This window comes from Anomaloglossus baeobatrachus, chromosome 7 (genome assembly GCF_048569485.1).
Source record: "Anomaloglossus baeobatrachus isolate aAnoBae1 chromosome 7, aAnoBae1.hap1, whole genome shotgun sequence".
Lineage (NCBI taxonomy): Eukaryota > Metazoa > Chordata > Amphibia > Anura > Aromobatidae > Anomaloglossus > Anomaloglossus baeobatrachus.
In genome coordinates this window covers 229,100,909-229,126,395 of record NC_134359.1, presented here as the reverse complement: position 1 = coordinate 229,126,395, position 25,487 = coordinate 229,100,909, and the positions used below count along the sequence as shown (strand labels likewise).

At 42.8% G+C, this 25,487-nt stretch overlaps 1 protein-coding gene across 1 annotated transcript in view; it reads left to right on the top strand.

Annotated features, from left to right (window-relative positions):
• The window catches only part of MRTFB (myocardin related transcription factor B), a 406,942-nt gene that overhangs the window by 174,910 nt on the left and 206,545 nt on the right, over nt 1–25,487 (top strand). Inside the window, exon 3 of the mRNA XM_075317934.1 lies at nt 5,307–5,511. Coding sequence (XP_075174049.1) covers nt 5,364–5,511 — 148 coding nt within the window. The 5' untranslated portion in view covers nt 5,307–5,363. The remainder of the gene's footprint in view (nt 1–5,306; nt 5,512–25,487) is intronic.

Sequence of the window (25,487 nt, the reverse complement as noted above, 5' to 3'; positions counted from 1 at the left end):
ATAGTCATAATAATGTTCATAATGTTGAAAAAATGGTAAATATCCAGGCAGAGCATGTGACATATTAAAACATATGATGGTAACTGGGGTTGGTCCAATTATGAAGTTGCTATTATGACTAAACGCTAAGTGATATGATGGAGTGATTGGTATAAGTGGAGGTAAGAAAAATAAAGGGGAATGTGTCCAATGGATCCACAATTGCACGGATTGAAGTGGATGCTGTCCACAAGAATAGCACAAAAATAAGGGTGATACATTTATCACTCCATTTTTCTAGAAAATTTATTCAAACTTCATAAAAATAAGTAATATAACCCCATATTCACAGGCTAACATGTTTCGGACCACGTCCTTACTCATAGGCAAGTGGAGGTAGTAGCGCTGTGTTATGGTGATCTGGATAAGGAAACCAGGTTAAATAGGGTTATGGGGTGAGACTGAGTATGACACGAGGCAAAGATAGAGGGGAGGGTCTGACGTAACTTCACAGGTATAGTGTACTTTAAAGGGAACAAGCCAGCAGAATTTTCATATATAAAGTAAAGCCAGTGCTATACTGGCACTAGGATGCTGAATCTAAGCATATCTTTTGTTCAGAGATTGGATGTTTTATTTCCGAAATATGTGCAAGTAAAGTTCCAGCAATGCACTGCTATTTGATTGACAGGTGCAACAGAAGGGAATATGTGGGTCGGGTCTTGCTATCTATTCCTACCAATGTCTGCCTGCCTGGCTACCTTCTCCATGTCACTGTCAAAGATGTTAATTCCAGCGCAGGCAGACAGACCAGGATGGGAATAGGAATCACGATCTTACCCACATATTACCTTCCTGTTGCACCTGTCAATCAAACAGCAGTGCATTGCTGGAACTTTTACCTACACATATTTCTGAAAAAAAAACAAAAAACCCTCCAATCTCAGAATAAAAGCTATGCTTACTCAGCATCCCAGCACCAGTATAGCACTAGCTTTACTTTATAGATGAAAATCCTGCCGGTTGGTTCCCTTTAAGTCATTCTGTGTCTGTGTTTGCGTTCTGGAGTACTGGAAGATCCGCATTTTATCCTGTGCATTGTTTTCTTTGGTCCATGTCTGGAGAACTGTCCGTTTATTTGGAAGGCGCGTATTATACTGTGTATTCTATAAAGGGGACGGTCATATAGGGAAATAAATGGTGTGAGGCCACCGCTATGGGAATAAGGTTTAAAGAAAATGTTATGGTAGGTCATCCCCGGAAAACTCCTTTCAATTACTAGACCAATTACTTCCATATGGCATTTGTTATTCCCCCGATATTTCCACAGATAACAAGCACTGTATCTCCAGTTTCATTTTGTGTCCGTTTCTAAGGAAAAACATCCGTAATAATGGCCAACGACAACGATTGATGAAATGTCAATTATACTCTACTGTTAGTCATATACGCGGGAAGAAAAAACCCAAGAACACATTTCCTGTTTAGATTCCTTGTAATGTGCTGTCAGGGTTTGTGTTGTAAGTGCCGGTATTTGTTTTCTCTTGTACACACAGGCTGATGGCTCATTAATAATCATTGCGTATCGCGTAATTTTGCCGGTTACAACCAGATGTGTGGAGACTTGCCTTAGGCTCACGGATTGGCCCTACTTTCTGAAATCTCATTAATGTTAATATGAAATGGGACATATTATAATCATTGGTCCTGGTTTGGACACACACAATAAAATGTGCTAGGATGGGAAAGGATACGAAAAAGGAGAATACTCGTTGCGTCTTACTCTTACACCAACCGGTAGAGTTCCGGAACGCTCAAGGAAGAGGAAATACTTTTGTGCCTATTCACTGCTTTCCAGAAGGTTGTTAACAATTGTGAGTGGGATTTTCTTTCTTTCTGCTGAAATAATTTTTGCAGCACTTTTTAACAGCTTAATAACCAATGTGAAGTTGTGTCTAGATTGTTACAATATTTTTGTTTTATTATTGCAAAAATATATTTTACAGCAATTGAGTTAAAAGACCTTTTCGGGTTTCAGTAAATAAAGGTTATTATGTATAGAATGAAAACTCATATATCTTCCTGACACTTTGGTTAAAGAAATATCTGCATGACTTGACAGGAAAAACACCACGCAAAAAACATCATAAATATGGAGGACTACATAACAGCAGGTTCACTAGTCCAGCTGATAACACTACAATTATTAGAAAAACTGCAGCAAGCAACTCAGTAAGGGACACATCACTGGAATCAGGGTTTCTGCTCTCAGATTCGGTGGCAAAAACTGCTGACAAATTGGCTTTAAAGGGAACCTGTCACTAGGTTTTTCCCTTATGAGCTGCGGCCACCACTAGTGAGCCTTTATATACAGAATACTGTATATAAGAAGCCAGGCCGCTCTGTAGAACGTAGGATACACCTTTATTATACTCACCTAGGGTTGGTCCAGGCCAACGGGTGTCGCGAGTCCAGCACCTCCTCCATCTTGTGTGATCACTGTCCTCCGTCTTCTGAGGTCCGTGTGGATGACATGTCCTACGTCCTCCACACAGGCCAGTGTTGCGGTCTTGCACAGGAGCACTATGATCTGCCCTGCTGAGAGCAGATCAAAGTACTATAATGCGCAGGCGCGAGGAAAGGTTCAAAACCGCCCGCGCAGGCGCACTACAATACTTTGATCTGCCCTCAGCAGGGCAGATCATAGTGCGCCTGTGCAAGACCGCAACACTGGCCTGTGTGGATGACATAGGACGTGTCATCTACACGGCCTTCAGAAGAAGGAGGATGGCGCTCACCTCAGAGAGGAGGAGCCGGACTGACAGGAGCGACGTCCATAGGACCAGACCGTCCCCCTAGGTGAGTATAATAAAGGTGTTTTTACTTTATACAGAGCTGTTTGCGCTCTTACAGTGATATGAAAAAGTTTGGGCACCCCTATTAATGTTAACCTTTTTTCTTTATAACAATTTGGGTTTTTGCAACAGCTATTTCAGTTTCATATATCTAATAACTGATGGACTGAGTAATATTTCTGGATTGAAATTAGGTTTATTGTACTAACAGAAAATGTGCAATCCGCATTTAAACAAAATTTGACCGGTGCAAAAGTATGGGCACCCTTATCAATTTCTTGTTTTGAACACTCCTAACTACTTTTTACTGACTTACTAAAGCACTAAATTGGTTTTGTAACCTCATTGAGCTTTGAACTTCATAGGCAGGTGTATCCAATCATGAGAAAAGGAATTTAAGGTGGCCACTTGCAAGTTGTTCTCCTATTTGAATCTCCTATGAAGAGTGGCATCATGGGCTCCTCAAAACAACTCTCAAAGGATCTGAAAACAAAGATTATTCAACATAGTTGTTCAGGGGAAGGTACAAAAAGTTGTCTCAGAGATTTAAACTGTCAGTTTCCACTGTGAGGAACATAGTAAGGAAATGGAAGAACACAGGTACAGTTCTTGTTAAGCCCAGAAGTGGCAGGCCAAGAAAAATATCAGAAAGGCAGAGAAGAAGAATGGTGAGAACAGTCAAGGACAATCCACAGACCACCTCCAAAGACCTGCAGCATCATCTTGCTGCAGATGGTGTCAATGTGCATCGGTCAACAATACAGCGCACGTTGCACAAGGAGAAGCTGTATGGGAGAGTGATGCGAAAGAAGCCGTTTCTGCAAGCACGCCACAAACAGTCGCCTGAGGTATGCAAAAGCACATTTGGACATGCCAGTTACATTTTGGAAGGTCATGTGGACTGATGAAACAAAGATTGAGTTGTTTGGTCATACAAAAAGGCGTTATGCATGGAGGCAAAAAAACACGGCATTCCAAGAAAAGCACTTGCTACCCACAGTAAAATTTGGTGGAGGTTCCATCATGCTTTGGGGCTGTGTGGCCAATGCCGCCACCTGGAATCTTGTTAAAGCTGAGCGCCGCATGGATTCAACTCAGTATCAGCAGATTCTTGACAATAATGTGCAAGAATCAGTGACTAAGTTGAAGTTACGCAGGGGATGGATATTTCAGCAAGACAAGGATCCAAAACACCGCTCCAAATCTACTCAGGCATTCATGCAGAGGAACAATTACAATGTTCTGGAATGGCCATCCCAGACCTGAATATCATTGAAAATCTGTGGGATGATTTGAAGCGTGCTGTCCATGCTCGGCGACCATCAAACTTAACTGAACTGGAATTGTTTTGTAAACAGAAATGGTCAAATATACCTTCATCCAGGATCCAGGAACTCATTAAAAGCTACAGGAAGCGACTACAGGCTGTTATTTTTGCAAAAGGAGGATCTACAAAATATTAATGTCACTTTTATGTTGAGGTGCCCATACTTTTGCACCGGTCAAATTTTGTTTAAATGCGGATTGCACATTTTCTGTTAGTACAATAAACCTCATTTCAATCCAGAAATATTACTCAGTTCATCAGTTATTAGATATATGAAACTGAAATAGCTGTTGCAAAAACCAAAATTGTTATAAAGAAAAAAGGTTAACATTAATAGGGGTGCCTAAACTTTTTCATATGACTATATACAGCATTCCAGAATACTGTATATACAAAGGCTCCCTGGTGGTGGCCGCAGCTTATATGGGAAAAGCCTGGTGACAGGCTCCATTTTAATGTCATATGTCTTTTGAATGTTTACAATAGGTATTTATTGTAATTTGTAACCACCAGAGCATTATATTTTCAGCCTTTAAACTAAATTTGGTTTATCAATAATTTTCAATTAAAGGGGTATTCCCATCTCCAAGATCCTATCCCAATATGAAGTAGGTGTAAAAATGATAATATTAGCAAATACCTCCAATTAGAAATGTAGTCTAGTTCTCCTGATATAGCCATGTCTTACCTCATGTGCAGGGCATTGCAGCTTGGGTCTCCATGGTTACAACATTAAACAACTAACTAGGCTGCAATGCCCTGCACATGAGGTGAGAGACATGGCTATATCAGAAGAACTATACTACTTTCCTAATTGGAGGTATTTGTAATATTATCATTATGACACCTACTACATATTGGGATAGAATCTTGGAGATGGGAATACCTCTTTAATTGCTTACCCTTAGGCCATCAATAAACATGAGAGTTGAGCCTAGAACCTTCACTATTTAGGAGAATTCCCTTTTATCAATCTAGGTACAGCGCCTCAGTGTGGATGTGTCCGGTACTGTAGCTCAGAATTTTCAAGCAAACAGAATGATGGACAAACTACATGGGCTGTGCCTGCATGTATGGGTCAGACTAAGTCATATCTGCTGTTCCCTGTAACTTTTATCTATTTGCCCACTTTTCTTCTTTTACAGACTTGTCCTGCAATAAGTGAAGTCCATATTTCCTCCTATCAATCTTGCTGAATCATCATGGAGCATCGACCGGCTCGGAAGGATGAGACTGGCTCTCTACTCCATCTGGCTCCAAGCCCCCAAAGTGAAGCCGTTGCCCATGATTTTGAGGAATTGTCCTTACAGTCAGCCCAGAATTTGCCTCCCCTTAAGGAAAGAAAAAATGGTGAGTAATTTTTATCTGAGAGAACTATTGTTTATATCGTGCATAGGTATAATCTGATGATATTTGTGCCTGGTGCTGTACAGACCTGAATCTGTCACGGATGTGTCCCTTGTGTGCACATTGCTAATTGACTGGATGACAATAATGCAGATAATACCTGCAGTCCTAAGGGCCTCACACATAAATTATAGTGCTCTCATAGCACGACAGGAAAACATTAACCCGCGCTAATTTTTTTTTATTATTTAGTAGGAAAAATAGTTATCACTGGGTATGTATAGATGGAACAGGGGCTCCTAGGCTGACCCGACAACTGGGGCCCCTGCGCTGTCACTTATCTTGGAGGTAGGCTTGATGATAGCCAGGTTCGAGCCCCCAGTGTGACCCTGCCTCCTGTTCAAGCCCTGATACTACGCCTCCCCCACTCAGGGAGTGGGTCGGAAACCCAGTAAAGAAAACCCCACAAATAGGCACAGACAAGGGTCAATGAAAATTCGTGCACACTGCAATCAAACACAATGGTGGAACAATATGCGAACTGGGGAGCAACACAAAAGGGGTAGGAAATAAATACAGAACTGGAGGACACACACATCACGCAGAATCGCAACTGTAGATCACTATAGGACTGGATATCCGCAGGAACAGAGGAAGCCAAAGTTATATCCAGCAAACCGCCCCAGAATCCGGAACCTTATAAAGGCTGGAGATGGTGATCAGCAGCATGAGCTCCCAGCAGCTGATCACAGGCCAGCAGGAATTAACTCCGGCTGTACTGGAGAGCAGTGAAGCCAGAACCAGCCGACGCCCATGACAGGCTGTGCAACTAAAGAATGCCAGGCAGTTTGTCAGACTCTACAGTGTGAACAGAGTCCGACACCGTCATGACACCCAGCGAGTGCAACGCAGAACACCTCTCGACAATAGTAAACTTTACCTATCACTCTGATGGTTAGTGAATTGGGAAATATAGAAAAATCAAATTAAATCTCCCGATTGAATGTGCAACCCATGAAACACATAAATATACGTTTGTGGAGACTTATGACCCCTGCAGGATAGACTGTTAGTAGTTGATTGATGAGGGTCCATATGAAGGGTCTCATAATTCTTTATAGAAGCACAGATGACCATCCACATGGATTGCAGTGGCTTGTTGAGTCCAGATGATTGGCTGAAATGTAACCTTTTAAGCAATTATAACAGTTATGTTACATGTGCTTCACCACTGGTGGCCTACTGATAGTCCTGGACTGTTCTTGAAGGTATTTTTCAGGGCTCCTTATAATTTTTTAAATTCTTGCTCACTGTCAAGTAGAGGGGTGCTCGGAGAAAGAGACGATACTGAAAAGCGTAGCTCTGGCACACCCAAACAAGAAAGAAACAAATATGGTGGTCCAAAAATAATTTTTATTATTATTATTATTATTATTATTATTATAATTCTTCACTTATTTGCAAAATATCGAGTTGTAACCTTCATTCATTTCATGAATGTTTTCGGCATTAAACAGCCTTTATCAAAAAATTAGGTCTGCATAAACAAAATAACAGAATTAACAATCAGTGTATATGTATTTTTTAAGGTCCATATATAATCATTTTAATTACAATGAAATTTGTAATGTGTTGACAACCCAAGTTAGCAAAAGAACAGAATCCTGACAGTGTGTACATTGCACAGTGTCAGGATTTTGCAAAATGCAGTCACAAAATATGACTGCAGAAAATGATGTGCAGGCCATAAACCACTAACTTTACATATTTTCATAAAATAGGCAACAATTTGATGATCAGCTGGGGTCCAACTAATGAGACCCCACCGATCTGGAGAATGAGGCTCTAAAATGTTCTGTCTGAATGGAGCCATGACTGTTCATGCGCAGCACCACTTTATTCATTCTTTATGGGATTGCCAAAAATGATGAGCCTTGCAGTCACTTTCGGCATGTCCATTTAGCCAGGGCATTTCAGGCCGCTAATGCAAAGGTAGGCGGGATGACCTACCCAAGCCACGGAGCTGTACCACCGATGAAAAAGGAGATCAGAAAATGGTTTAAGAAATAGTTATTAAATGCAAAATATGAATATTCAGTGGTGACTGTCAGGTGTGTATATAATCCACACATTTCATGGTAAATCATGAATTTCATCCATTAATTAATGTGTCTCTTATTACCCTTCACACTGATCTCACAGGTTAAAAGCAAATAAAAGTTGCAAAAAACAAATATTCTGATAAATAGCTGATGACGCCTCATCCCAATGGCTGGTACATATTGCGGTCTACTGACTCAAACTAGCCCCATAGGCACATAAGAGCCCGCTACTTCAGAGCGCGTAAAACGCCATTGTAGGAAGCCGGCCTTCCTCTGAGCGTTGGACCAGATAGAGATACAGTGGAACCTTGGATTACGAGCATAACTGGTTCCGGGAGTCTGCTCTTAAACCAAGTTACTCTTATATCAAAGCAAATTTTCCCATAGGAAATAATTGAAATGCAGACAATTCGTTCCACAACCCAACAATATTTTCTGTATTTATATAAACTTATTACAGTAATACAATATAATGTACTGTATTCATATAAAATTATTACAGTACACTAATATAAATTACTGTACAGTTAAAAACGTAAAACAGATTAAACTGCATGTTCGCTTACAATAGAAATTGTTGGTGTGCGGTAGGTACTATAGAGAACAAATGATGTTTAAATATGACCACCTTTATTCTAGTACAGTACACAAAAAACACTCCCCAAATCTATTCTCCCCAAAATAAGGGCAGAACTAAGCCAAATGTGGAGTAGGAATACTGCCCAGGCAATTAATTACAGTACAAGCAATAGCAGAAAGAAAGTACAATACTGTATCCACAAATGCAAATTAATAAACATGCTTTATAGTATATACTGTACTATGCAATGGTATACTATATACAGTACATAGGTACAGAAAGTTACCTCCAGAGCGGATCAGTGCGTGGTGAAAGGACAGAACCGGACATGTGCTCGGTGAGTATTTGCTCTTATTGCAAAGCATTGCTCTTAAACCAAGTTACAAATTTGTAAAAAGCTTTGCTTGTCTTGCAAAACCAAGTTACTCTCAATCCAAGGTTCCACTGTACACTTTGGCACAGACTGGTGTAAAAACGCCAAAAGTCACAAACATTTTGCAACATTTCAAACTGGTTTATCCAAGAATTGTGTCGACGACTGTGTGATGTCCCAAGGCCATAGTTTATATAATGAATACATCATGCCATGATCACTTCTCGCGTTCCTGTGATACATCCGTGACTGATTGCAGCACACCACGTCACTCCCAGGATCTCTTTATCTAGGGATTACGTCTTTAGTTTACTTACATTCGAAAGGAAATGTTTGGGGTGTAAATATTTATGGATGGAGAAAGTACAAGATTTAAGAAATTTCTGTTTTGCTCTCAGAGAAAAAAAATAAAATGTATTTAGTTTTTGGTGTTTGATTTGTCTTTGCTTTAATCCTTATTCTTGCAAAATAGGAACGATTAAACTGCCTGAGACGCGAGTTACTTTACTAATGGTTATTTCTCCGGTAACTTGTCTTTAGTCCGATCACACATGGATTTTCCAGCTGCACAGAGCGGTGTGGATGTGTCTACAGTTACTAATATTGTTTTATTCTGGAAATTTCCATGTCTAGATATCTGATCTGTTTCTGTAGTCCAGTCACCTCAGCTTTAAAGGGAACCTGTCAGCAGATTTGGGGCCTATAAGCTGCAGTCACCACCACCACTTATATACAGCATTCTAACATGCTGTATATAAGAGCCCAGGCAGCTGTGTAGAATGTAAAAATCACTTTATAATACTTACCTAAACGGTCGCTGCGGTGGAGTTGGGTCATATGGGCGTCTCCATTCTCTGGTGCCGGCGCCTCCTTTTTCGGCCATCTCTGTTTTTCTTCTGAAGCTGGGGTGCATGACGCGTCCTACGTCATACACACTCACCGGCATTGAGGTCCTGCACAGACGCACTTTTTATCTGCCCAGAGCACGGCAGATCAAAGTACAGTGGAACCTCGCTTAACGGGTAACTTGGTGACGTCCGCTCGCTGGGAGCTGAAGGTCCCACATCGATCGCCTTGGTTACCCGATACACAGCCCGTACTGGCGAATTACAAGATCCAGCAGGCCGGCGATGGAACGGAAGGTAAGGTGAGCATAATGTGTGTGTGCGTGCTTGTGCGTGCTTGTGTGTGTTTGTGCGTGTTTGAACGTGTGTAGAATGGCACAATAGAGGACCAGGATGGGAGATTTAACCTGTTGTGGAACGAATTGTTTGCATTGCAATGATTTCCTATGGGAAATCTTGCTTTGCTGGACGAGTAAATTGGTTAACAAGCACAGTCCAAGAACGGATTGTTCTCGTTACCCAAGGTTCCACTGTATTGTAGTGTGCCTGCGCGGGACCGGCGAGTGTGTATGACGTAGGACGCGTCATGCACCCAGGCTTCAGAAGAAGGACAAAGACGGCCGAAAGAGGAGGCACCAGCACCGGAGAATGGAGACGCCCATCTGACCCAACTCCACTGCAGCGACCATTTAGGTGAGTATTATAAAGTGATTTTTATGTTCTACACAGCGGTTTGGGCTCTTATATACAGCTTGTTAGAATGCTGTGTATAAGAGCCCACTGGTGGTGGCCGCAGCTTATAGGCCCCAAATCTGCTGACAAGTTCCCTTAAAAAAAAACAGGGAACTTTTTTCTCTTCACGAAGTCGATGACGCTCTTAAAAATGGGTTTGATGACGAGAAGAATGTTTTTCTTTGCAGGGGGGCTGGATTAGCGATTGACCTGAGCCTGGAAGCCTGCCCCCTTCTTACACATTGCCTACTTAGAGATGACTGCTGCCCCCTCTCCCTATGTCAGCACCAATATAGAAATGGAGCTTTCTAGATCCCAGTATCAGCAATGAAATCTGTACATTTATAAATAAAGTATATTAGAAATGTATAGTGCTGCTGAATAGCTATATCTTACCTCATGTGCAGGGAATTGCAGTTTAGGTAACCATGGTTATGACCTCTTATATAGTGACAGGTATCCTTGGTTACGACCACGAGCAGCTAAGCTACTGCAATGCCCTGTACATGAGGTAAGAGACATAGCTAATCAGGAGAACTATACTGCATTTATAATTAAAGGTATTTGCTAATATTATTACACCTACTACATATTGGAATAGGGTCTTAGAGATGGGATTAGCCTTTTAATGCCAAATTTACATAATAGTGAAAACTAATTTCTCGGGAATGCAGCAACAGATAGAAGATAGGAAGATGTCAATGGATTATAATCCAAGACATGCATTTAGTTGGTTTCTAATGAAACATTCCATTTTAAAATAAGCTTTCATAAAAATAAATATTCAATAGCAGACCTGGGCAAATTGCTACCCACCGACTATATTTGGCCCTCTGGCTATTTCAGTCCGGCAATCAGACCCATAGCTGGAAGGGTTAAAACCAGTGGTCCCAATGTCACCGCTATCTGCATCCCCAGGTTGCAGATAGCAATGATTGCACTGGTTGAGGACAAAGCTACTGGCTTCTTTTTCCACCAATCATCATGTGCGACTGAGACAGGAGACCCTATGACGTCACTTCTACTGTGCGGAGTGTCAGTGCACTGGAGATTACAGCAGAGCGCAGCGTTAGGCGAGCAAGTCTAGTATGTGTTAGTTTTTCTTTCTATGTATGAGATGTGTGCCTGTATATAGGAGAGCTTTGTGGTGGCTCATACTGTATATTGGGGGCTACATGGGGGTTTATAATGTATTTTGGGAGCTATGTGGTGCCTCATACTGTATATAGGGGGTTATGTGAGGGCTCACACTGCATATAGGGGGCTCTGTGGGTGCTCATACTGTATATAGCGAGCTATGTGAGGGCTCATAGTATATTTAGGGGGCTATGTGAGGGCTCATAGTGTATGTAGGGGGCTATGTGAGGGCTCATTGTGTATGTAGGGGGCTATGTGAGGGCTCATTGTGTATGTAGGGGGCTATGTGAAGGCTCATACAGTGTATAGGGAGCTATGTGAGGCTCATAGTGTATGTAGGGGGCTATGTGAGGGCGCATACTGTATATAGGGGGCTTTGTGAAGTTAATAGTGCGTATAGGGAGCTATGTGAGGCTTAAGGCTACTTTACACACTGCGATATCGGTCCCGATATCGCTAGTGTGGGTACCCGCCCCCATCTGTTGCGCGACACGGGCAAATCGCTGCCCGTGTCGCACAACAGCCGTCACACATACATACCTGTCCGGCGACGTCGCTGTGACGGGCGAACCGCCTCCTTTCTAAGGGGGCGGTCCGTGCGGCGTCACAGCGACGTCACTGAACCGCCGCCCAATAGCAGCGGAGGGGCGGAGCTGAGCGGGACGTAACATCCCGCCCACCTCCTTCCTTCCTCATAGCGGCCGGGAGGCATGTAAGGGGAGCTTCCTCGTTCCTGCGGCGTCACACGCAGCGATGTGTGCTGCCGCAGGAACGAGGAACAACCTCGTTACTGCTGCAGTAACGAGATTTGAGAATGGACCCCCATGTCGCCGATTAGCGATTTTGCACGTTTTTGCAACGATGCAAAATCGCTCATAGGTGTCACACTTAACGGCATCGCTAATGCGGCCGGATGTGCGTCACAAATTCCGTGACCCCAACGACTCCGCATTAGCGATGTCGCAACGTGTAAAGCCCGCTTAATAGTGTATGTAGGGGGCTATGTGAGAGCTCATAGTGTATGTAGGGCTATATGAAGGCTCGTACGGTGTATAGGGAGCTATGTGAGGGCTCATACTGTTAATAGAGGGAGCTGTGTGGGGGCTCACACTGTATATGGTGCGGTGTGGAGGCTCATACTGTGAATGGGGAGCTATATGAGGGCTCATACTGTTAATAGAGGGAGCTGTGTGGGGGCTCACACTGTATATGGTGCGGTGTGGAGGCTCATACTGTGAATGGGGAGCTATATGAGGGCTCATACTGTTAATAGAGAGAGCTGTGTGGGGGCTCACACTGTATATGGTGCTGTATGGAGGCTCATACTGTGAATAGGTGGATCATGTATGGGCTCAGAGTATATAGGGATGGTGTCGGCATACTTAATTCTTCTCACTATTAAGTGATACAATTAATATTCATATCAAATAGTAATATTGAGCATAATTAATTTCAGCCTATTGGATTGGTCCTCCACATCAGTCAAGGTCTCTCATGTGGCCCCTTGGGATAATAATTTCACACCCCTATTCTCTGATATTAATAGTCAAAACATTTGAGGTCTGGCCAGCAGGGGGTCAGTCTCTGAAACTTTGACTACACTTTAGCTGGGAGTGTCTCCCGATGCCCTCCATTCCGCTGAGGCAGAGTAGATTCTGGACCACGTATTCTTCATACATGTGGAGGCGACCATGGTCGGACTCTGTGACATGTCATAGGAACAGGTTCTGCTCAATGTCTAGTTTCTGGGAAATGTACAATGAGTGTGACCTCGGTGGGGCTTGTGTGATGGGAGGCAGCACATCTTGCTTTGCCCATGTTAAAAATGCTGATACAGAAAATGATTTAATGGCTGTGAAGTGTAAAGTGGAATATACCACTAAACACATTGTAACCTACACAGTGCTGAAAGCGTATATTGCTTGTCAGACTAGAATATTTATGGATTTTACATTAGTCACACAGTCCTGTCCACAAAGTGTTCTCATACATTTCCTCTGAAAATCACATTATGCTTCCCAGCAGGATGCATGATTCAGTATGAACTTCATGGACTTCTTATGGAGACGCACCATTTACACCCGGGCACTAAGAAGTTGAGATTTCAAAACCATAAAATGCAGGCAAAACAAGAAAAAAGAGGGTCACACCTAAGGACATGTGACTGCTCCAAATGATCTACAATTGTGAATTATTTGCATGCTTTTCTGATATACAACATATTAGTAGGAATAAAGAACACAGCCCAAAACTAATAAGTATACTAATAACATACCAGCATTTAGGGGTGTAGTAATCTGAAAGGAGGCAGTGGTTACAGCAGCAGTTTGACATGTTAGGCTACATTCACACTTCCGCTATTTTGTATCAGTCGTAATCTGCCGCTTTGAAAAACAACGCAATCCACCAAAAATGATTTGGCGGATTCCATTGTATCCCATAGAGTTGTATGAGCATCGGGATTGTGACGGTTGGCCATGCGTTGCAAATTCCTCATATAAGAAAGAAATTTCTCAACATTGAATCCAATTTTAAGTTTTTACTGAGAGGTGGTCACAATGAACCACCTACTCAAACAGCACTACTCATAGAGACATATCCACAAACGAGAACAAAGAGTATATGTGCAAAATATGACAATTCTTTATTATGAAAAAACACAATAGACAATTTTTAAAAACCAAGTAAAACATCACCACAATTAATCATCTGTGGGATATAAGATTGTTACACAATAGTGACAGGGCACTTCTCAGAAAAATACTCAAAACGTTTCAGATACCCAGGATAAATTACATCCTAAATATAAAGATTGTATAGGTATCATATGAAGTTAGAAATGAATCTGGTAAATCTGAGACTCCTAGCCATATGTAAGAATTACTATTCAAAATGAAGGACTAGAGTCAAGCTCTACATGCACCACCCAGGATAAATGGTTATATTAAAAACATAACTGTCAAATACAGACTAAACAAGTCCATTGCAGGAGCACAGTAGCCACATGTAGATCATAATAGTAAATATCTGTCAGAGCTCCCAACCAAGGACAGGGTGTTACCTGAAATTAAGGTGCAGAGGGTACAACAAGGTTAGACCTTCAGTTTGGATAATTCCCAAAGAGGAACCTGGACTTCATCGACGCGCGTTTCGCACGGTGAGACTGCTTTTTCAAGATGGAGAGGCACGGGGTCAGAGTAACAAGTCAGAGGTTATATATCCTTATGTTCAAGAGTATGTATCGCATAATGTATCGCACACGCATGCCCTCCGCTATTAAGTATGGTGGTGCGCCGTGCGGGTGTCTACGTTACGCGTCCTTGACACTGCACGTGCGCCCGTCGTCATAGCGGTGGGGCGTTCCCTTACGTCCCCATGTCCGGTTTTCGGCCCCTCCTTATAACAGCTGCACACTGTTTTCCTTGAACATAAGGGTATATAACCTCTGACTTGTTACACTGACCCTGTGTCTCTCCATCTTGAAAAAGTAGTCTCACCGTGCAAAACGCGCGTCGATGAAGTCCAGGTTCCTCTCTGGGGATTCTCCAAAATGAAGGTCTAACCCTGTTGTACCCTCTGCACCTTAATCCCAGGTAACACCCTGTCCTTGGTTGGGAGCTCTAACTGTTATTTACTATTATGATCTATATGTGGCTACTGTGCTCCTGCAATGGACTTGTTTAGTCATTTTTAACTTCATATGATGACACCTATACAATCTTTATTTTTAAGATGTAATTTATCCTGGGTATCTGGAATGTTTTCAGTATTCTGAGAAGTGCCCTGTCATTATTGTGTAACAATCTTATATCCCCCAGATGATTCATTTTGGTGATGTTTTACTTTGTTTTTAATGATTTGTCTATTGTGTATTTTTTCCATAATAAAGAATTGTCATATTTTGCACATATACTCGTTGTTCTCTTGTTTGTGTGTAAATTCCTCATATACTCTCTATATAACCGTTTTCTTTAGAGGAAAAGATGGACTTTTGCTTCAGACCCATTTCTCATCTTAGCATGCTTTAGTCAGTTAATTAAGCATACAGTAGGAAAGCCTAAAAAAGTTAAAAAAAAAAAAAAAAAAAAATGTTCCGGATAATATTGATTTGTCACTTTTCTCAAAACCACACCACATCTGTTCATTGGCTGTCTCAAACATTGTAGTTCAGCTCGATTAGAAGGAATCTGTCAGTTGATTTTCTAGTACAATATTAATTAGCTTTCAATTAAGTAGACCTTTCAGGATCTGTAAGTTTTATTGCTCTACATTATCCTGTTATCTTATTGTAAGCTCCATAGAATTCAGTGTGACTTAATAACTAGTCAAGCATATACTATATAAATGCAAAACTGCATATACCCTTCTCCCACCTCTCAATGCAGGCATCAGTGAAAGTAAATCTTGACTAAGTCAGGCAGCCTGCCCCCTTTTTACATATCGCCGACGCAGGGAGAGGGGGCAGCAGTCATCTCGTTGTCAACAGCAATATAGAAATGGTGATTTCTAGATCCCAGAATGAGCAATGAAATCTGTACATCTATAAATAAAGTACGGTATATTAGAAATGTATAGTTCTAATATACTTATGTGCAGGGCATTGCAGTTTAGGTGTCCATGGTTATGACCGCTTATATAGTGACAGTTAGGTATGACCACAAGCAACTAAGCTACTGCAATGCCCTGTACATGAGGTAAGTGACATAGAAAATCAAGGCAACTTTATAATAAAGTATATTAGAGATTTATAGTTCTCCTGATTAGCTATATCTTACCTCATGTGCAGGGCATTGCAGCTTAGGTATCCATGGTTATGACTGCTTATAATGCTTCCAGATCTGCAGAGATAATAGATCCTTACAGTCAATCACAGGGACCCCATTAATAGCCATCTATCTGTCTGTATCTTTCTCCACCCCAATTTGTTAAAGAGTATATATTCGAGACTTCAAAAGAAGAAAAAAATGTGCCTAAGCACGAACAAACGGGTAGTTGCCAACTACCTGCTTGTTGTGCCCGGCGCTGTTCTTCACCGGTACAGAGCAGCCGGCGATTTAGTTGCTTCCAATGACATGGCGTTAACAGTGGCGGCTTCTCATCTGCTCTTCTCTATAGATGGAACGGGGCAGCCGACGTCACACTGATTGACAGCTGGTTCCCCTAGTTAGCGGGAATCTGGCTGTTAATCAGCATGATGTCTGCTGTCTCTCCCCGTCTACAGAGGAGAGCAGAAAAGAAGCCATTGATTTATTGTATGTGTAGTGATACTAGATCGCCGGCAGGAGTGGTCTGTAACTGCGAAGAACGGCAGCGGGCACCACAGGCAGGTAGGTAGCGACTATCTTCCTGTTAGTTCTTGGGCATGTTTTTATTTTTAATACCCTTTAAATATAATGTACATCATAATTTTCAGATTGATCTTTTAAAAATATGTAGAAAACCGTGTATCTTTAAGTTTGTGGGTGTAATGTAATATGGGAAAGTTTATAAACTGTAAATTATTTTTCAATGCATCTGTAAGTCATGCTGTAATGCATATATTATTCTGTATTTGTGATCTGCATGTGCAGCATTGCTGCTGCACATATCTGGTGTATACAGGACAAGCACCTCGCACTGCCACTTATGACAAAAGGCTGGCAGCACACTGCTGAACTCTAAACAGGAAAGACTGGTTTACTTAGACATTCCAGTTGTAAACCATGAGAAATAGACTAAATAAATGAAATAAATGGATTAAGGCCACAAGTAACAGCGAGACCCCCAAACAACAGAGGAAAAATACTACAGAAGAGGATAGCAATGGTTTACCCATCTTTTGTGGGTAGCTATGGTTTGTTTAACTGAAGAGGAATAAACCATTATTGATTTTTTTTTTTATAATAAATAAATAAATATATATATATATATATATATATATATATATATATATATATATATATATATATATATATATATATATATATATATATATATATATATATATATATATATATATATACACTAATACACTAGAGATAGTGACTGTCTCTCTGTGTCTCTCCCAGTCTCTGTCTGTGTGTCGCGGTCTGTCTCTTTCCTTGTCTGTCTATTTCTATCTCTCGGTCTGTGTTTGCATCAGTCTATCTGTCTCAATCTCTGTATCTGTCTGCCTCTCTCTATCTCTGTGTCTGTCTCTATCTGTGTGTCTTTCTGTCTGTCTCTTTGCCCGTCTGTCTCTTTGCCCGTCTGTCTCTTTGCCCGTCTGTCTCTTTGCCCGTCTGTCTCTTTGCCCCTCTGTCTTTGCCCCTCTGTCTCTTTGCCCCTCTGTCTCTTTGCCCCTCTGTCTCTTTGCCCCTCTGTCTCTTTGCCCCTCTGTCTCTTTGCCCCTCTGTCTCTTTGCCCCTCTGTCTCTTTGCCCCTCTGTCTCTTTGCCCCTCTGTCTCTTTGCCCCTCTGTCTCTTTGCCCCTCTGTCTCTTTGCCCCTCTGTCTCTTTGCCCCTCTGTCTCTTTGCCCCTCTGTCTCTTTGCCCCTCTGTCTCTTTGCCCCTCTGTCTCTTTGCCCCTCTGTCTCTTTGCCCCTCTGTCTCTTTGCCCCTCTGTCTCTCTCACCACCGACATCATATTACCGCACACATAAGCTTCTTATACTAACAAGTTTATTTTGTTCCTATAGCAACCACTGACAGCTGCTATTAATGACCTGCAATTTATAGCCTGCAGCTCCCAGCTCCATTCAATTTAATGGATGCAGGATTTTTGGAGAGTAACTGGAAAGCACGGGGTTAAATATTCCCACCCAAACATAGTCTATGACGTTCCCTGAGTCAAATGGAGTGTCTGTGCAAAATTTCGTGATTGTAAATGCAACGGTGTGGATTCCTTTAGCGGACATACATACACAAATGCATACATACACACACCTTTATATATTAGATGCACACACTGCAGTTTAAAGATTTAGGGTCACCCGGTCAATTTTTGTCTTTGCTTTCGTCACAGAATGCTCCTTTGCAGCAATTCCAGCTTTGCAGAGCTTTGGCATTTAGCTGTTAATTTGCGGAGGTAGTCTGGAGATATTTCACCCCATGCTTCCAGAAGCCGCTCCCACAAGTTGGATTGGCTTGATGGGCACTTTTTACGTACAATACGGTCAAGCTGCTCCCACAGCAGCTCAATAGGGTTGAGATCTGGTGACTGGGCTGGTCACTCCATTGCAGATAGAATACCAGCTGCCTGCTGCTTCTTCTAAATAGTTCATGCATAATTTGGAGGTGTGCTTTGGGTCATTGTCCTGTTGTAGGATGAAATTGGCTCCAATCAAGCGCTGTCCACAGGGTATGGCATGGCGTTGCAAAATGGAGTGATAGCCTTCCTTATTCAAAATCCCTTTTACATTGTACAAATCTCCCAATATATCAGCACCAAAACAACCCCAGACCATCACATTACCTCCACCATGCTTGACAGATGGCGTCAGGCACTTTTTCAGCATCTTTCCAGTAGTTCTGCATCTCACAAATGTTCTTCTGTGTGATCCAAACACCTCAAACTTCGATTCGTCTGTCCATAACACTTTTTTCCAATCTTCTTCCGTCCAATGTCTGTGTTGTTTTGCCCATATTAATCTTTTCCTTTTATTAGCCAGTCTCAGATATTGCTTTTTCTTTGCCACTCTGCCCTGAAGGCCAGCATCCCGGAGTCCCTCTTCACTGTAGACGTTGACACTGGAGTTTTGCGGGTAATATTTAATGAAGCTGCCAGTTGAGGACCTGTGAGGCGTCGATTTCTCAAACTATAGACTCTAATTGACTTGTCTTGTTGCTCAGTTTTGCAGCGGGGCCTCCCACTTCTTTCTACTCTGGTTAGAGCCTGTTTATGCTCTCCTCTGAAGGGAGTAGTACACACCATTGTAGGAAATCTTCAGATTCTTGGCAATTTCTCGAATGGAATATCCTTCATTTCTAAGAATAAGAATAGACTGTCGAGTTTCACATGAAAGTTCTCTTTTTCTGGCCATTTTGAGTGTTTAATGGAACCAACAAATGTAATTCTCCAGATTCTCAACTAGCTCAAAGGAAGGTTAGCATTATAGCTTCTCTATAAACTGTTTTCAGCTGTGCTAACATACTTGCACAAGGGTTTTCAAGGGATTTATAAACATCTATTAGCCTTGTAACATAGTTAGCAAACACAATGTACCATTAGAACACTGGAGTGGTGATTTTTGGAAATGGGCCTCTATAGACCTATGTAGATATACTGCATTCAAAACCAGACGTTTGAAGCTAGAATAGTCATTTACCGCATTAACAATGTATAGAGTGTATTTCTGTTTAATTAGTTAGCTTCATTGAAAAAAAAATGGGATTTTCTTTCAAAAATTAGGAAATATCTAAGTGACCATAAACTTTTGAACTGTAGTGTGTATATATATGTGTGTGTGTGTGTGTGTGTGTGTGTGTGTATATATGTATGTATATGTTATATATATATATATATATATATATAATATACACATATATATATATACATACATATGTATATGTGTGTGTGTATATATATATATATATATATATATATATATATATATATATATATATATATGTGTATATATATATATGTATATATATATATGTGTGTGTGTGTGTGTGTGTATATATATACATACATACATACATACATACATACATACATAAATACACACATACACACATACACACATACACACATACACACATACACACATACACACATACATATGTATATGTGTGTATATATGTATATACACACACTACAGGACAGAGGCTTGGGGAATAGAGCTGGAGGGACTTAGGCTTGGGGAATAGAGCTGGAGGGACTTAGGCTTGGGGAATAGAGCTGGAGGGACTTAGGCTTGGGGAATAGAGCTGGAGGGACTTAGGCTTGGGGAATAGAGATGGAGGGACTTAGGCTTGGGGAATAGAGCTGGAAGGACGTAGGCTTGGGGAATAGAGCTGGCGGGTCAGAGGCTTTGGGAATAGAGCTGGAGGGACTGAGGCTTTAGGAATAGAGCTGGAGGGACTGAGGCTTTAGGAATAGAGCTGGAGGGACTTAGGCTTGGGGAATAGAGCTGGAGGGACGTAGGCTTGGGGAATAGAGCTGGAGGGTCAGAGGCTTGGGGAATAGAGCTGGAGGGACTTAGGCTTGGGGAATAGAGCTGGAGGGTCAGAGGCTTTGGGAATAGAGCTGGAGGGTCAGAGGCTTTGGGAATAGAGCTGGAGGGTCAGAGGCTTTGGGAATAGAGCTGGAGGGTCAGAGGCTTTGGGAATAGAGCTGGAGGGACTTAGGCTTGGGGAATAGAGCTGGAGGGACTGAGGCTTGAGGAATAGAGCTGGGGGGACTGAAGCTTGAGGAATAGAGCTGGAGGGTCAGAGGCTTTGGGAATAGAGCTGGAGGGACTGAGGCTTTGGGAATAGAGCTGGAGGGACTGAGGCTTGAAGAATAGAGCTGGAGGGACTGAGGCTTGAGGAATAGAGCTGGAGGGACTGAGGCTTGAGGAATAGAGCTGGAGGGTCAGAGGCTTGAAGAATAGAGATGAAGGGACTGAGGCTTGAGGAATAGAGCTGGAGGGACTGAGGCTTGAAGAATAGAGATGGAGGGACTGAGGCTTGAGGAATAGAGCTGGAGGGACTGAGGCTTGAGGAATAGAGCTGGAGGGTCAGAGGCTTGAGGAATAGAGCTGGAGGGTCAGAGGCTTGAGGAGTGTTTCAGTTGGTCAGAGCACTTCAGCCCTCTTTCATATAATGGAGGAACAGACTTGCTAGCTAGACTTGTCTTTGGAAGAATGAAATGAGCATATAAATGATTTAGGGGGGTGAATTGCTGCTGATTATGCAACTCATCCCTGTTAATTTTAATGGAGCTGTGATGCTACACCAGACACCACCCCTGGACCGGTATGGGTATAGCGATGTTTTTTTGAGAACGGCAGACATGCTTTTCTATTTTTGGACAACTTCTGCAATACGGAATTAATGAGCTTTCACTGAGAGAATCCATCTCCTTTTAATTGGATCTGTATAGGCTTGAATAGTCTCAGGTGGAAATAAAAGAGCAACGAGCAAGTGAAAGGATCTGACACATTTTGGTAAAGTAAGGGAAGAAGAGGGTAACCTGAAAAGTTCTTTCTCTCCTGTAGGGGCTGGGTCCCCTCCCCAGAGGATCCATTCCGTGGTCAAAGCACAAGTAATACATAAGATGTTTTCCAATCTCTTTATAAATGTGTATCTTTCTCCTGCAGCAACCGTCACCTTATGAATTCTAATTTTCAGATTTTCTTTTTTTCAGTGATGCAGTAACATCCATGGCATTAGATCATCAGCAATAGCTGAGACCCGGCACATGTGATGAGAAATAACATGTTATATAAAACTGCAGTGTAATGACTCACTAACGAACATCAGCGTAAAACTTCTCTCCACTAGATTTCCTTGTCTCATCACCTTTGTTCTTATTTTTCTGTCTTGTTGTTTTATATATCCTATTCTGTAGGCAAAGGCACTTTCTTTTGATGTGCTTGTTATAACACTTTTGACCTATATTAAAAGAGAAATGTGGTATTGTCCCCGTTTCAGTCTCTATGGCCATTTAGACTTTGTACTGCTAACCATGTGCCACAGACATACTCAACTGTATCTATATGCCTGCCATTAAAGGGGTTTTATCCATAACTCATGGCATTAAAGGGGCTGTCCCGTACTTTAATAGTGTAATAGTCCAAGGGTCGGTAATTAAAAAAACAACCAACTTCTACTCGCCTCCTGGACCGGGGCTGCTCCTCTGTCCATGGAACTGTGTACCCATGGGTCTCCTGACATAAATTGAAATGTTCACAATCTGTCTGATCCAACTTCTTCCACTCTGTGTGGCATGTGAAGGCTGCAGCCGATTAGCGGACACTGATTGGCTGCAGCAGTTATGTGACATTCCCACTGGAGGGTAAAGGATGCAATACTGAGTGCGGTAGGGTGGTTGGAAGTATGTATATATTTTTTTTATTACCCCACTGTGGATGAATAACCTCTTAATCTTTCAACATTCCATATACTAAAGACATAACATTTCCAACACTACAACTTGTTTCCCACCCATATCGGAAGTGATGAGATACTGTCCATCAGTCACCCGCCTGCTGCAGCCAGTCACGATCTTAAGGGTACTTTACATGCTGCGACATCGCTAGCGATCTCGTTAGTGATGTGACATTCTAGATCGCAAGTGCGATCTGTTGAGCTCGCACATAGGTCATTTTACGCATGTGCGATCTCGAAAGATCGCACTTGCGATCTAGAATTTCACATCGCTAACGAGATCGCTAGCGATGTCGCAGCATGTAAAGTACCCTTTAGGCCTAAGACACACAGCGAGAAAAACGGTGGGAGTGGAGTGCGATGAAACCTCACATTCCACTCGGACCAATATTAGCCTGTGTGTCAGCGCACATGAGCGATTATTTTCTCAGCCCAAATCGGACCGAGAAAACAATCGCAGTATGCTGCGGGTGCAATGCGAGAGCGAGACTCTTTCTCTCGCACACATTCAAGTCTATGGGGGGAGAGAAAAATCGCACTGCACTCGCGGTATATTGGTGTACCGCGAGTGCAGTGCGAGAATAGCAATAGCCGGCCACGGAGGAGAGAGGGAGATAAATCCCTCCCCTCCGCAGCACCGGCCCACCCCCCCACAGCAACGGCCCCCCCCCGCAGCTGAAGTCCGCTCACACATTCGGACCTCAGTCGCAGGAACATTTGCATGACATTCGGCTCCTGCTGTTCTGCCAGCGTGAGCAAAGTGTCATGCGAGGATTGCACTAGTGCCTCATGTGGCCCCGGCCTTAAGAGGTGAGTTTTGCACATACAACCTTCAACTGCTAAGGCTAGAACTGGGCTACAGCCGGGTGACAGATGACCAGGGCATCATCGGTTCCAATTCGGGCTACAACCATCACAGTGGAAAAATGTTAGTTGTTTTTTCTTTAACCTTAAAGAGGACCTTTCACCAAATTTTTCATATTGAACTGGACATAGAATCTTAGTGGCTGCAGAGAGAAACACAACATTTTTCTTTTCAAATTCTGCCTCTCCTTTGTGGAGATATTCACAATCAAAGTATTTGCACCTAAAGAGTTAACTTACTTAAAGTCCAAGTGGGTGTGATCAGAGCTTTCACTGGGGGCTTTCTCCCTATATGATGGTGACCAGTCATAACCAGACAAACACTCAAAGGAAATAAGAACACCCCTCCACCATAGCTTAGAACAGGCTTCTCAGTGTGATCTCCTGGTCTATTCTCCTGTGTGTGTCAGAGTGGGGGTGTGTTCTTTCCCCCCCCTGAGTGTTGCTGCCTGCTTTTGATTGGTCAGCATCTTACAGGGAGAATAATTCCACGCCCCTACTCATTAGGTGCTAAACACTTTGCTAATATTTCTGCAATGGAGAGGATAAATGAAAAGCAAAAGATAAACAATTTTCTGAAAGACCCTCTTTAAGAGCTGTTTTGAACAATTGCAAAAACCTTTTTAAAGGAGTTGTCTGGCTTTGGCGTTCAACTCTGCAGTTACTCTGTGATTGCAGGCTTCTGAATCCTTCCAGTACGCGATGTTTAGATTCTCCGGTGCCAGTAGTGGGCAGTCTTATGACTGCAGGTATGCAATTTGCGGACTTCCGAGCACATTCTGACTAGACATATCCAGCCTCACTCAAATACTCGCAATTTCCTTGGTAGTTTGCTGGTGAGAGTTATATTCTTATAGAGGCCTTGGATGCAAGCAGTCAGCTTGCAGTCATCTGAAGAAACATTCTGGTTTGGTGCTGTTTCTTTCGTTGAGTCTTCTTGGAGATAAGTTATTTGTTTACTCTCCCTTTGCTTGTTCTCCCTGTGATTCTTTAGAGCTTAGTGGGGTAGACTAAGCGCTTATCCCATCCGATCCTTACCTAGGTCTCAGTTCAGGGTGAGCCAGGTCCCGGTATCCTGCTCGGCGCATAGGTGCGGAATCTATCTAGGTTGGTCAGTAGAGCTATAGGGACCAGCGGAAGGTTTGGTTAGGGGGGCATGACCATTAAATGTTTCAAGTCATAGGGAGAGGGGGGATAAATAGCCGCATGATAATCTGGCAACCACTTATTTTGTGATATAAGAAAGTATTAGGTATGTGTGTGTGTGTGTGTGTGTGTGTGTGTGTGTGTGTGTATAATATATATTTATGCGTGTGTGTATGTGTATATATACATAATATATATATGTTGTGAGGTAGCATGGTCGGCTGCGCAGCAGAAGACACTGGATCCAGGCATTAAGGTTCACAGCACACGGTTTTAATGTCCAAACAAAAGTCCATAACAAAAATACATGTGCCTCTCCAGCAGAAAACTCAGGGAGTTCTGTTCACTCCCTCACTCCCGGCACACCTGCCCTCGTTACTGTTTCCTTTTAACCCTTCCTTAAGCCTGTAGGGAAACAGCATTAACCCTAGAGTGGATCTACTTTCTATCATGGAGTGAGCACAACCGGGGCGAGACATACCGGCCGTCATAGATAACCCCGGTCACAGTCTCACATACCCCCCCCCTCAGTTCAAGCGTGCGGGGTTGAACTCCAGCCATCAAACACGGGCCGCGGGACAAGGCATCGGCGTTGCCCTGCAACCCACCGGCCCGGTGTTCAACCGTAAACCGGAAGTTCTGCAGAGAAAGGAACCACCGGGTAACCCGGGCATTCCGTTCCTTGGCGGACCTCATCCAGACCAGTGGAGAGTGATCCGTCACTAAGCGAAACTGCCGTCCCAGCAGGTAATAGCGTAGGGACTCCAAGGCCCACTTGATCGCCAGGCACTCCTTCTCCACTACGCTATAATTCAGCTCGGGAGGGGTGAGCTTCCTACTTAAGAAGGTGACGGGGTGTTCCTCCCCCTGAACCACCTGAGACAGCACTGCCCCCAGGCCGACCTCCGAGGCGTCAGTCTGTACTATGAACTCCTTCCGGAAATCAGGGTTGACCAGAACGGGCTGTCCGCACAGGACCTCCTTCAGGGCCCGGAAGGAGTCCTCGGCCTGCGGAGTCCAGCGCACCGTGACGGACTTCTTGCCTTTAAGAAGGTCCGTCAAGGGGGCTGATAGTCCCGCAAAATCCTTTACAAACCTCCTGTAGTACCCCACGATACCCAGGAAGGCCCTAACCTGCTTTGTGGTCAG